This window comes from Grampus griseus (genome assembly GCF_964374135.1).
Source record: "Grampus griseus genome assembly, chromosome: 7".
NCBI lineage: Eukaryota > Metazoa > Chordata > Mammalia > Artiodactyla > Delphinidae > Grampus > Grampus griseus.
In genome coordinates this window covers 55382646-55397413 of record NC_139001.1, presented here as the reverse complement: position 1 = coordinate 55397413, position 14768 = coordinate 55382646, and the positions used below count along the sequence as shown (strand labels likewise).

Below are 14768 nucleotides of genomic sequence, written 5' to 3'. Positions count from 1 at the left end.
CTCACTGTTGTGGCCTCTCCCGTTGCGGAGCACAGGCTCCAGATGCGCAGGCTCAGCGGCCACGGCTCACGGGCCCAGCTGCTCCGCAGCATGTGGGATCTTCCCAGATTCCCAGACTGGGGCACGAACCCAGGTCCCCTGCATCGGCAGGCGGACTCTCAACCACTGCGCCAACAGGGAAGCCCCTTGCTTTTCTTATATTGATTTGCCATGTCTAAGACATCTTCTCATATACTTATATAAGAAAAAGACATTTTTATGTAATAGCTTTTGTTCTTGAAAAGAGCTTTTGTTCTTGAAAAATTAAATGGATTTAATTGCTGTAGATCTAGTTCTCCCTCTTATTTTTTCAGAATTTTCCTTGTTATCACCATTATCTACCTGTTCAGTATCCTGGAAAATTTTTAGAAACTCATCATTTTAGGAAGCTCATTGAGGTTTTTATTAAAATTGGAATAAACTATCATATTAATTTGGGCAAAAGTCGACCGATTTATAATACTTAGTTTATGCATTTGGGAACATACGTTTCTCTCATCTTTTTTTTAGACATGTTTTCCTAATGAAGTTATGTATTTCCTTTTAAGATTATTCTTAGATGTTTTATATTGTTTTATACATAAGGTCTCCTTTGAAAATATTACTTAATAAGAAGTTATTGGTGGTATGTATGTAAGGGTGCTGCTGGTTTTTACTCCCCCCCAACATCCTGCTACTTTATTACGTTCTATCATTTTGGTAGTTTTATTTGATTCTTTGGTACAGTTATAATTCTTACAAGTTAATTTGTTGTATTTCCATACCAATATGTCATTATAATTGATACCTTGGCATACTTTAAAATGAAGTGTTTTTCCTGAGTGCTGTTCTATTGTGATGACCTAAATAGGTACATTAAGCATTCTTTTTGATTGACACATAAAGTCCCAAAGCTCAGATTTTGAAGAGCTGGTATGTTTGAGCTCAGATCAGAAGAAAAAAAGAGCAAAATGTATTTTGATTTACTATTTTGTAGACTAAGACTTATCTGTAATAATAATATTCTTTTGTAGTTTAAAGGATTTGATCCAAATCAGCTAAGTGTCGCTACATTACTGTTTGAGGGGGACCGTGAGAAGGTTCTTCAACATGAAAAACAAGTGTATGACATTGCTTCAAAATTTGGGTATGGCTTTCAGTTCATAATGCCAAGAGAAAGTTAAGCTAAAATTCTGATATCTCCAAGCAGTTGTTAATGTACACTTTTCAGTATTAAATTTATGTTAATATATGGTAGTCAACTTGAAATAATATGTTGGTTTACTTCTAAAGTTTGTAGAAGGCTAGACTGGTATGTTGCTCTTACTTGTCTAATCGTATACGTGACATAGTGAATCTTCTTATTGTATTTTTTCATTAATGGTAATTTTATATTATTTTCTATTTGTTGTGCTAAGTGAAATAGAAAAAAATTCATAGTCATGTTGCTATTTAGTGGTAATAGTATATGTATAAAACATGCTATAAGTATGTTTTTAAAAGGAAATTGTGTTTAATCAAAAGTATTTGATAAATTATCTATACTCCACTTCCTGTCACTTACTGTTTTGTGCTGGTATAAAGAAACTGAAAACATTTCACATCTGTAACCAACTGAATAATGATTGGGTGGTTTCTGTCTGTCCACTTGATGGATTATAAGATTGATCGATGAGAACTATAGTGAAAGCGCCATTTATCAGGACTACATGTTTTTCCTTTCCTTTTTAAGTACATAATAAACAGTTTTCTGGATACCAGTCTTTTTTTTTTTTTTAATTTCAGAGCTTAAAATATATCATACACATACATTATCCTTAATCTGAGTTCTTTGTAAATATTTACTTTTATTTCTTTTTTTCCCCTTTCTTGCTGTTCTTTATGAGAACAAATGAACGCTTAATTTGGAGCCATATGTCTTAGAATGCGCCACTTTTATGTGTTTTCCTCATATATAATGTTCAGCCCTTTGTTTTTAGGATTTTCTGAACTTAGTATTAAAGTGCAGTATTCTTAGAAAAAGATAATCTTGGGCCTAATTTTTACTTTACCTTTGTACTGTTTTTGAACATTGAAAAATAATCTCTCAGTTTTATTTTTACCCTATTCTGAAATTGGCAAGTGGAATTATAATTTTTTTAGTAAAAGGTGAAATTCAGTAATCTTTCACTTTTTCTTCTCCATAGTACCTTTTTGGGAATTATTGATGTTTTAGCTAAATTAGTTAAGAGTGCTGTAAGGTTTCATTTAATGAGCAGATGGGTTGGAAATCAGGTTATCTCTGAAATTTTTTGAAATGTTCATGTACATATTTTTTAGTTTCTAAGTTATGTGGAGTACATATATAATTTGTTTTAAAAACTTTTTAAACCCATCATACTAGTGAGAAACAAACACTAAAGGAGTTTTAAATGAAAACCTTTTACATCTAAATTAAATCTTTTGTATCTACTTAGCCTTAAATATTAGAGACTGAAGCTTTTAAAGTTATTTCATTATATATTTAAATGTTTATTTGGGATTTCAAAAATTTCCAGAGTCATTTGTAGGGAAATGGATGCTATAATATTTTAATCACTGTATGTAAGGTTAAATTTGCTTAATTTCATCTCACTACTCCCCACCCCCACCTCCAATACACACACACATACACACACTCAGAGATTGCACTTTGTGGGATCTATAGTTATAGTTCTAATTCAGAGTAGCCAGCAAATCATTACTAGTTAATAAGGTGCCGCATTTCCTGTTAGACTGGGATAGGATGATGACAAAAGACCTTTTTGTCCTAACGCACACATACTTTTTATAGGGCATGATCTGTCTCTTTTGGGGCCTCACCATTGATGCCTGCTATATACTAGATGCTTGATTAAATATTTATTGAAAGGATTTATGAAACTGAATACTTTATTTTTCCCTGACATCTTTTATGCTACTTTATTTATGACTAATTACTGTGCCACCCTTGAAACGGTATATTTTAATCTTTAGGTATTTATTGGGACCATGTTGTCAGTTTTATTTAATTTGAGCCACCAACTATCAAGAACTGGCTTTTCATGTAATACCAGTTTTGTTTTTCTCATGTAACACCAGCCATTTACAACTTGAGATAATAGTGAATCTTTCTTAAGGTGAATCCAGATCTCTTTGGATACTGATAACGAGGCCCCAGAACTATTGATTTAATTCCAGCAATTTGCTTAAACTAAACAACAAACTTGTATCAAATTCATCCATTAAAAATAGGTTATATTAAATGAGGTATGTCAGCAAGGGTAAAGCATTAAAAACTTAGACCCTGATTGGAGTGTCATTTTTTTTGCTATTATTATTTGCTACTTCTTAGTTATGTTTATAATTAATTTCTTAATATACTTTCATCTGGCACCCTTCTTTTAGATGCAAAAATCTGTGTTGAGCAACCCTAGGCTATCACCAGGCAGGTGACTTAGGGCTCTTTTGATTTTTTGATACTTGGAAGTATATCTTCGCGTGGTTTTCCAGCAGTAGTCCCGGTTTTCCCCCAGTTCTCTCTAGGCACTAGTTCTTTGTTCTAACCACTGAAAGATTCAAGGATATTTTTCATAAGATGCTACCCTGCCAACCCTCATTCCTCAATCATTTCTCCTGCATAACTAGCTGGAGGAAAGCATCACTAAGTTTCTTTCTAATAAAGTTTTCATAAGTTAGTTTAGCTCATGTATTTTATTTTGAATTAGGGCATTGTCAATCTATTCTTTATTTTCTGTTCTTTTGTTTTATCCTGTTTCCACCACCTCACTGGCTTTATTTATTTATTTTAGAATTTATTATTTATTTATTGGCTGCGTTGGGTCTTTGTTGCTGTGCATGGGCTTTCTCTAGTTGCGGCGAGCGGGGGCTACTCTTTGTTGCGGTGCGCAGCCTTCTCATTGCGGTGGCTTCTCTTGTTGTGGAGCATGGGCTCTAGGCGCAGGGGCTTCAGTAGCTGTGGCTCGCGGGCTCTAGAGCACAGACTCAGTAGTTGTGGCGCATGGGCTTAGTTGCTCCACGGCATGTGGGATCTTCCTGGACCAGGGCTCGAACCCGTGTTCCCTGCATTGGCAGGCGGATTCTTAACCGCTGCACCACCAGGGAAGCCCACCTCATTGGCTTTAAATTGATTGTTTTTAATGAAGTACTCCCAACAGTTGAGAACATTTTTCCTTTTTGCCTTCCACACCCACGCAAACACTGTTAAATACCTTTGAACACATATGATCCAATAGAATATAATAGCCAAATGTTGAATAATCATACTTTGGTTGTTTATCTGTGGTTGCTAGTAATGTACTTTAACTTCTCTAAGAGCTAAGCGGAGTAAACATTACCTGTCACCAATCATGACAGATGCATTGACATTTACCATAGAACTTAAGGTAATATGCTATTGTTATTTTTAAAGGGTTATATTTAAAGTATTAATTTTAAAGTGCTTAAATTGTTTAATGTAATTTAACATGAGTGTGATTAGGTTCACCAGATGGTTCTTTTATATAACAAGATTATCTCTCATTCCTCTTTCAGTAGTCGTCCCAGTCCTTCCTCATGTAACAGCTTTAAGTTTAAGAACCTTGTTAATTGATATTTTAAGGAAGTAGGGGATGGATGTTGCTACTTTAACATAAGGCAGTTGAATTTAAGTATAGTTTTTTGGAGTGGCTGCAAAAGTGGCAAGTTAGAAGCATTTAATTTCTAAACCCTACTATTGTTTACATATTGTATCTTAAAGTAATTTTGGCTGGAAGACTAGATAGTTCTGAAAGCTAAAAAAAGAGAGGTTCCAAGAAGCTAAATTTGCAGGGAAACCTGTGATTCAGAAAAGCGAACCCAGAATGACTTTTATTCTTTTGGAGGGTTTATGAATTTAGAATGGACATCCAGTTTCTTCCTGCTTTGAGTAAGAAAATGCATATTTCTGTGTGGTTTGTCACACTAGATTCCAAGTGGAACAGATCTTTTTTTTCCCCTTGGCCAGATATTAGAAAAGGGTCTAAAGAAAAATGGCTTGACCTGGGACTGCAGAGTCGGACTTTTTCTCATCCTGATATATCAGGATGCTATATCTTATATCAGTAGGCCTGATATAGGAGAGACAGGCCTACTAAATGTTCATACCTGTTATTTCTCACCAAGTACATACTCAGAATGCACCTGAGTATGATTCCCAGCAATGGTCTCTTGCACCCTTTCCTAGTCTTCATGCTCCTTTCCTTTCCTTCTGCCGGTAGGCCTAGCATGAACTGTGTCTTTCCTAGATCAGTAGGGTTTTTTCTCTCTTGGAGTTAGTGTCTGACTCAGATTCATATCTACCTGAGGTTTGGGTTCATCTATTTTCCTCCAAGCACCTGCCACAGCAATTTTCTGACTAGTTTACTTTTTGTTTTGGAACTTTATTTGACTTCCTACCTCAACGTAACATCCATACACATCTAACCCAAAATTGTCTTCTGTTTCTTCTTACTTTTCAATCTTAGCAGCTTGACCTAAGTTGTTTTCTTTGCTCATTAACATTCTAGTAACAAATGCCCCCTTTCATTTCATTATACCCTTTCCCCATGTAGTTCTAGACTAGAGCTGCTCCTATCAAGTCTTTGCCACTCCTTCTGGATGACACTAATTCGTGTATATCCAACTATAATACAAAGTCAGGAAATCTGATTTAGCCCATATGTCCTCGCTGAAAATTGCCTTACAGTATTTGTGTAGAACAAGGGTACATCTACATTGTATTACTTACTTACTGCCAAATTCAGACAAAACATCGGGGAAAGAAAGGATTTAACTGTAAAGGTGTTAACTGAATTCATAAGAGAAATGAGAAGAGGCTTAAATCACGGAGGTTCAAAACCTGAGTCTTAAGCAACACCATGGTTAAGGGCTTAGCATCCTGAGACCAAGAAGGCGCAGTTAGGGTATTAAGAAGAGAGACATAAAGATTAGCCATCAATCATGACTCAAGAAAGCCACAAGAAAAGATATTTTTCCTTTTATTTGTTTTTATTGAGGGATTTTTAGTGGGTACTTTGAGAATTTGGGATAAGTTTTATTTAATTGACTAAGACTACTTAAAATTTAATTTCTGCCTGATGATGGAAAAAAGCAAAATTAAAAACTATCTACTGAAGGTAGTGGAAATCAGTAATTATTCATAGCCTTTTAAAATTAGAATGACTTTAACAAAGCAGAGTACTTGGACTGAAATATATGTTATATGGGGTTGATTCTAACTAGATCACCAAATACAGCTTCTGTACAAAGCTACTTTCCAATTGAAATGGATGTGTTCATACTGTTGCTCTTGTACTTGCCTGTCTGTTGCTTCATAAATTTTAATGTATCTGTGTAAGTATGTTTTGTCTGTCTTTTAAATCATAAATCCCATAAAGTAAACACCTTGTCTAATACTCCAAATACTATGTGCTCAAGTATTCAGAAAACTTCTTGGTGTTTGGAAGATCCTAGTCAGTCATTGCAAATCTTTATATATGAATAAGACTATAATACATGAATATACAGGTAAAAATATAATATGAGTAAAATAAGAGTATTTTAAGTATGTTGTTATGCTTGTGACGATTATTTAAGCTTGTTTCTCGTGGCTAATTCTCTGTTCTTTTGACAGTATGAGTAGAAGTAGTTGAGTTCATATCAGTCAGTTTTACTGGTTTGGTAGATATAAAATTAATTACCAAACTGAATATTAAAAATATTTTTGTTATCCAAGACTATTCTCTTGACAGCTCATTGATACATTTATGATAAATGAGATTAAAATAAAAATGAGATGTAAAGTAACATATGTTAATCTGTTAAGCAGTTATCTTGAGGTATTGTATCAGTTTGGTTAGTTTTATATATTTTTAATAGTTCATTTGAAATATACTGACAGTGTATTCTTTAATTACAGTGGATTAGCAGCTGGAGAAGATAATGGACAGAGAGGTTATTTGCTGACCTATGTCATTGCATACATTCGAGTAAGTTATCTCATTTCTTTTATCAGTTTATGTTGCAAACAATACTTTTTCTATAAGTGAATAAAATTATTTTCTTTATTTTCTTAAATTTTAACCTACAGTAATTTAACATATCATTGTACTCATATGAGTCCAGGATTTTTCTACCTTATAAAATTTTCTTTCATACCTTTACACTTTTGTGGTGGCTTATGAATTGCTCTTTCCAGTTTTGATATTAAAACAGAATTGTACTCTGGGTAAAAAATTTAGTATTATAAGTTACTTATCATATAAGTATTATATCTTGTACGCTATAAAATATATTTTCCTAGGTGAGGTGGTTCCAGATAGTCTATCTATTTAGTCACTACAAAGACAGACACTCTATTTTCTAATTTATTTTTAAAGAAAAGTTGATTTTAAAAGATTTCTTTTCCTTTCGCTAATCCCTCCTCCCCCAACTTCCCTATCTCCCTGGTCCTTTGATCCTGATGATCACTTTTTGGTATTGGTTAATTTGCTGTTTAGGCCACTAAAAATCTGTCCTGCTAGTATTCTCTGCATGTACCTAGACAGTTTCTGGATAGAGACTCCATTCATTAGAGAAATATTTGAGTTCCTGCCGTGTGTCAGACACTCTGCCTGGTGCCAAGGGCACAGAGGAAAACAAGACAAAGTTTCTGTCCTTCTGGAGATTATATCTCACACTTGGGGCCACTTTCCCATGCTCTTTTGAGGTAGATAGTAAAGAGCCCAGGAGGTTGAATTAGAAACATGAAATACTAATAATGAACATGAAATACTACTAATATTATGGACTCTTCTGCATCTGTTGTAATTTCTTAATTTTGTTTATATGTCTTAACAGGATTTGGGTTTGGAATACTATGTATTAGGGGAATCTTTTGAGACTTCTGCTCCTTGGGACAGGTAAAATGAAATGCCTGATATTATTAAAATATGCTATACAATTGCTGAAGTAATTTATTGTGTGTGAATATGTAAACTTTTAAAGTTTTGTAAGGAAACGTTGAAACAAGGTAATCACTTTTATTTAACTTAATATCTTCATCAGAATGTCACATTTGCAAGCCATTTTTAAAATTTTAGACAGACTTGTCCATGTCCCATAGAAGGAAGTTATTACCGCAGTTTACATTTTAAAGAATTTTACTGAACACTAAATGTCACTATGTGGTTTAACTTAGCTTTGATTTAAATTCTTAAATGGTTAATATGCTTAAATGTTCTCTAAAAAGTCCCCCCAAAATATAACCTTCTTTTGTAGTATTTCATTTAGCTTTTGATATTTGTATGTACACTGTTAAGCAAGATCTTAACTTGAATTTAAGTGATTTCTGAAAGAAACCCAATTTAAGAAATTATATATAACTTCTGTTTTTAAATTATACACATATATACATACAAATGTTGGTTAGGGAATTAATAATAAAAAATGATTAGGAAATGTGAAGTGGTTATATTAAAGATAGACTTGTGAGTTAACTAATAAAAAATTCTTGAGGTTGTTAGCACGTTTTTAATCTAGTATACCTTACATTTTACTTTTTCTTTATAAAATTTACTATTTTAAATCTATAATAAAGTATATAGGATATAACAAATCCCCCTGAATATACCTGTTAGATGTTACCTATCTTAACATTTTTGTTCTACCCTAACCTCTTTTTTTCCTCCCCCAGAAAACTTTTTACTTTTCTACACTGTCTTCATCTACTATGGGTTTTGACTTTTGCTGTATTGATGCTAATAGTCCATCAATTTGATAGCAATCAAATTTATAGTATCAATATGTTAGTCACAGCATTCAGTTTTTGATGCTAAATTTTAATAAGGGGAATAAATCTTATAAATAAAAAGAATTATCACTTCATCAACATCTGACATGTTTGAACAGCAGATATAGTTTGGGAGCTGTTCATAGATGTCTCAGAGACCATTTTAGTCTTTAATACCTATTCTTACTGGGGAAAGTGGGTTAGTGTAGTGTTACTTCTTCAGTAGTATGAATTTCCTTGTCATCGATTACTCCTTACCTATGATTGCCATTTTGTCTTTAAATTCTTCCAACTGTGGAAGCTAGTCATGCACTATCTTTTCATTTTTCTTTATAGTTTCCTTGTATATTCTTAAATACTTTTTTGACTCACTGACTATATCTGTTTTATACAGGGTTACGTACTTGGTTTTCATTTAAAACAACGTCTTCAACTGAAGTTTTAATAAATAAAATTAAGGGAAAGCAGCTGTATTCCTGACATAAAGTTTGTTACCATTTAGTAACTTGCTTTCTCTTTCAAACCTTTAGCTAGGTAGAGACCTTGTTTAGCAGCAACCCATGGGATCAGGGTCTTCAACCCTCACACATTATTAGGTTGCTTGGCCTTTTCATGCATAAGTTTCTTAAAGGATTATTGGTCTTACTAGTTTTTATGTATTCCTCTGTGGCCCTAGCACAATGACGGCACCTATTAGGTGCTCAGTGAATATTCTGCATAGACTCCTGTGAATGAACTACGGAATAGTGTAAGAATGTAGCCTTATAAAAACAGCTGCCTAAAAGGTCCGAGTTGGAGATTTGAAGATTTTAGAGACATCAGCTTGAGATTTGTGATTAAAACCAAAGGAGATATACAAACACTTAACAGGTAAATGGACGAAGAGAAAAGAAAGAAGACCTGAGAAAGAAGTCCAAGAAACCCCAACCTTTAAGGGATTAAAAACAAAGGATTCATTTAAGTTGTACAAATAAGCGCTAGCAGAGGAGATTGGGGAATAAAATCTAGAAGATTTGGAGGAAAACCAGTGCTGTGAGAGGAGCTGAGGGAAATTGTTTTCAAGGAGGAAATGGTCAATAGTGTTAAATTTGCTAATAGGTCAGGTAAGAATTTAAAAGTATACACAGTACGGGACTTCCCTGGTGGTCCAGTGGTTAAGACTCCTTGCTTCCAGCGCAAGAGGCTTCGGTTCGAGCCCTGGTCAGGGAACTAAGATCCTGCATGCCACGCGGCCAAAAAAAAAAAAGGTATACACAGTTTTGTTTACTTCCTATGTAGTGACTGGTCCAAATGGACTGTATTGACCTTTGCATGAGTTCTGTTAGAAAATACTTTCAGAACTCCATACAAATAATTTCTAGAAAGTACCTCATTCAAGTAACACTTGAATTCTGTTTTCTAGGGTCATGATAAAGAACTTGTTACTTTTATAAATTTGTAATATTCATGAACTCCTGTAGATATTAAAGTTTAGTAGATTTTATTTATATTTAAAATTTTATTTATTTGGTTGCGCCGGGTCTCAGTTGCGGCATGTGGGCTCCTTAATTGCAGCATGCAAACCCCCAGCTGCAGCATGCATGTGGGATTCAGTTCCCCGACCAGGGATCAAACCCAGGCCCCTTGCACTGGAAGCGCAGAGTCCCATCCACTGCACCACCAGGGAAGTCCCTTTATTTATATTTAAAATATCTGTTTTGTAAGTTGGATTTTCAAATTAAAGACATTAAATTTCAATAATCTAAATTCTTTATGAAAGATTTTTAAGAAACATGGATCCTTACCATTCTATAAATAAGGCATAGGTAACATTGATAAATTGTATCTGCCTGCAGCTCTCACAGAATAAAGCAGAACTTAACTTGAGTGCTATTTTGTAAAGTCAGATTTTATAAAACTTTCAGACACTATAAAAGTAAAAATTGACATGCTAATAAAACACTAAAACCTTTTTCATATTTATATTTTAATCAGTTATTCTTTGTTCTTATTGGAAATATAGATAACTTTAATGTGTTCAGTAAAGCATAATCCATTTAAATGTTATTGTTTTTATCAAATTGGGCCAACCTTTTAAGTTTCTTTGGTATCTTTTCCTTTCTCATGATTCTAAACAGACTAAGGTTTAAAACACAGAATCGGTGTCAGTATGTACCCAGGATATTTATTGGAGAATAAAATGGCTGATATATACTTTTAAGAGTTTTATTTTCCAGATGAAACAGAATATATAGTTATAACAATATGTTACAGCTCACATTAAAAAACAGATTAATATTGTTAAATATTATCAATCTTCCCTCCCCTTTAAGAACTATGTCTCACTTGTCTGTTTTCATTGTTCATATTGAACATATTAAACTGTCTAGCATAACTTTACACATAGTTCATGTCCAGTAAGTCTTTTTTGAGCTGGATTTTAGCTTAGTGCTTGAAAATAGGCTGTTGAACATTTGGTATAGCACTATGATTATTAATTAAATTATTTTTAAATTAAGGAAAACTTCTTAGATGGGATATAGATTGGTATTCCTATAACCCAGAATTGAATTTTCATTAACATTTTCTTTAGAGCTTTTTAAAAAGCTTTTAGAATCTTGTAATTAAATTTATTTTGAATTTGGATTTTCCTTAGCTTAGGAAACTGCCTTCAGGAGACTTGAGTATGCTCCTCTGACTACTGTCTTTCCTGTGACAAAAAGGGAAAGGACTTTGCTCCCTTGAAGTTATGAATGGAAGGCCAGTTTGAATGATCTTGTTCATTCTTGAAGGAATGAGTATGAAAGTTTTAGTTAAGAGAATTTCTGACTTGAATGTGCTGATAAACCAGCAATAATTAGATTTTTTATAATTATGTGAAAACTTAATATTGTATTCAATTATTTTTTTCTAGGGTTGTAGATCTCTGTAGAAATGTAAAGGAAAGAATAACAAGGGAATGCAAAGAGAAAGGTGTTCAGTTTGCTCCTCTTGCTACATGCAGGTGAGTTTTTGTTGCTGTTCTTATACTTTTTATTCTGAAAAAAAAAAAAAACAACTGTTTTTTTTTTAATTAATAGAGAAGTGTAATTTGTGAGCTGAGGAAAAGCTTCAGTCTGTTCCACTTAGCAAGCTTTCCTAAACTTTACTTGCCACCTTTTTAGGATTGTGCCACTAGGATTTTTACAGTAGTCCTGAGCCCGATAGGAGTAGAACATCCTTTCCTAGGAGTGAGCCTTCTCCTGTCTGGACAGCATGATGGTAAAGAGTGAGCCTTCTACCCTGTCTGGGTAGAGTGAGCCTTCTACCATGAGTGAGCCATGAGCCTTCTACCCTGTCTGGACAGCATGATGGTAAAGAGCCAAATGTCAGAGCTGCTGGAGTAAGAGAAGGACTCCTTCATTCACTGAAACTATAAATTACATATATGGTCAAGAAACTATAAATTACACACACATTCAATGCAGCTCTTTCTTTAACAGAGAAAAGGCACTTTAACCACTTTGTCGGTTGTTGATTAAATCAGTGGGTATGGAATATAGGAATGAGTGGAGCCAGAAAATCCAAATGAAGATTAACTTGTTGCTTTCTAATAGATCTTTCTGTGATAATGGAAATGTTCTGTATCTGCCCTATCCAGAATGATAGCCACAGCCACATGTGGCTGTTGAAATGTGGCTAGTATGACTGTGGAACTGAATTTTAAATTTTATTAATTTCAAATAATTTAAATTTAAAATGCCACATGTGGCTAGTATCTTCCATATGGGACAGTTATAATCCATATTGGAGCACAGTTAACTGATGATTTTGTCATCTCTTAGTTAAATAGCAGAAGCCCCAAAGGAGGTTTTCTTAAGAAGGGGCACTTTGTGTTCAATCTTTTGATATTAATTTTCTGTGTGAACACCAGAAGATTAAATGTATAAAGATTGAATTGAGCATTTGACTTCTCTACAAAAGTTATCGAATTAATTAGAATAGAGAATAAAGGGAAATTAGGACAGATCATGAGAAGGGGAACCTTAAAGTAAATGATACAGTACTAATCTAGCACTTTAAAATTTATTGAACATTCTGTATTATATAACTGCTTCTCTTTTTTTTTTTCTGTGTGTGTGGTTTTCAGGGATATAACTCCAATATTTAGAAACAAACAAAAAACTTACAATATAAGCATGAATAAAAGTTAGGTAATTTTCGAATTAACGTAGTATCTTTATTGTTAAATGCTGGACTCTGAAACAACAGTTGTGCTTCAGCACAACAACATTTCTGTATATTTCTATTCATAATGATTGTTCTTTTGATTAGCCTGGAACCACTTGATATCAGCCTAGGAAGGCAGATCTGGGCCTTCCTTCTACTGCATCACCATGGCAACTTCCTGCTTAGTTTTAAAATTTCTTTATTTTGTAACATTGCATGTGTCTAAAGAGTGAAAGCACTGTTCTGCTATTTATTAGGAATTTAATCTCTTGGAGCTCTAAGTTTATCATTAGTAAAGTAATGGTAATATATCTCCTTGAAGGGACTGTTGTAAGAATGAAATGAGAAAGCATATAAAGGGCTATATAAATGGCATCGTATGTATTATTGTGACGTAGTTACATGAAGGTTGAGGTAGACAATCCATACTAGTATTAGTATGGAAAATTTGGTTATTTGTTTTTCTTCCTTAATGACAAATTCTCATGAAGGCATCCAATTGTTAGGCCCTCTTCATATGTTGACAGAGCATGATAATTTCTGTATATTTGCTTTGCAAGACTAGAAATACTTATGTACTCTTTAAACTGGAATCTCTTCTGTGATTTTTTTTTTCCCTTTTTTTACATTCTCCCATCTTGTACTTTCCTGTTCCCATATTATGTTTCTTAATTCTACTTGTTGCCCTATAGGGACAGATACCTTTTAAAATTTGCTAGATTGTGCTTTCTTTTTTCTTTTAATACTGAACGTTATTTTTTTTCATTTTTAAATTTTATTTATTTTTTTATATAGCAGGTTCTTATTAGTCATCAATTTTATACACATCAGTGTATGCATGTCAATCCCAATCGCCCAGTTCATCACACCACCACCCCCCTTTGGTGTCCATATGTTTGTTCTCTACATCTGAGTCTTTCCCCCCTTGGTATCCATACGTTTGTTCTCTACATCTGTGTCTCAATTTCTGCCCTGCAAACTGGTTCATCTGTACCATTTTTCTAGGTTCCACATATATGTGTTAACATACAATATTTGTTTTTCTCTTTCTGACTTACTTCACTCTGTATGACAGTCTCTAGATCCATTCGCGTCTCAACAAATGACCCAATTTCGTTCCTTCTTATGGCTGAGTAATATTCCATTGTGTATATGTACCACATCTTCTTTATCCATTCGTCTGTTGACGGGCAATTAGGTTGCTTCCATGACCTGGCTATTGTAAATAGTACTGCAGTGAACATTGGGGTGCATGTGTCTTTTTGAATTATGGTTTTCTCTGGGTATATGCCCAGTAGTGGAATTGCTGGATCATATGGTAATTTTATTTTTAGTTTTTGAAGGAACCTCCATACTGTTCTCCATAGTGGCTGTATCAATTTACATTCCCACCAACAGTACAAGAGGGTTCCCTTTACTCCACACCCTCTCCAGCATTTGTTGTTTGTAGATTTTCTAATGATGCCCATTCTAACTGGTGTGAGGTGATACCTCATTGTAGTTTTGATTTGCATTTCTCTAATAATTAGTGATGTTGAGCAGCTCTTCATGTGCCTCTTGGCCATCTGTATGTCTTCTTTGGAGAAATGTCTATTTAGGTCTTCTGCTCATTTTTGGACTGGGTTGTTTGTTTTCTTAATATTGAGCTGCATGAGCTGTTTATATATATATTGGAGATTAATCCTTTGTCCATTGATTCATTTGCAAATATTTTCTCCCATTCTGAGGGTTGTCTTTTCGTCTTGTTTATGGTTTCCTTTGCTGTGCAAAAGCTTAT

At 33.9% G+C, this 14768-nt stretch overlaps 1 protein-coding gene across 1 annotated transcript in view; it reads left to right on the top strand.

Moving 5' to 3' along the window:
- The window catches only part of AGPS (alkylglycerone phosphate synthase), a 137637-nt gene that overhangs the window by 93789 nt on the left and 29080 nt on the right, over positions 1 to 14768 (top strand). The window contains exons 14-17 of the mRNA XM_082658479.1: positions 1053 to 1165; positions 6953 to 7022; positions 7873 to 7934; positions 11697 to 11786. Of these exons, the coding sequence (XP_082514605.1) occupies positions 1053 to 1165; positions 6953 to 7022; positions 7873 to 7934; positions 11697 to 11786 (335 nt within the window). The remainder of the gene's footprint in view (positions 1 to 1052; positions 1166 to 6952; positions 7023 to 7872; positions 7935 to 11696; positions 11787 to 14768) is intronic.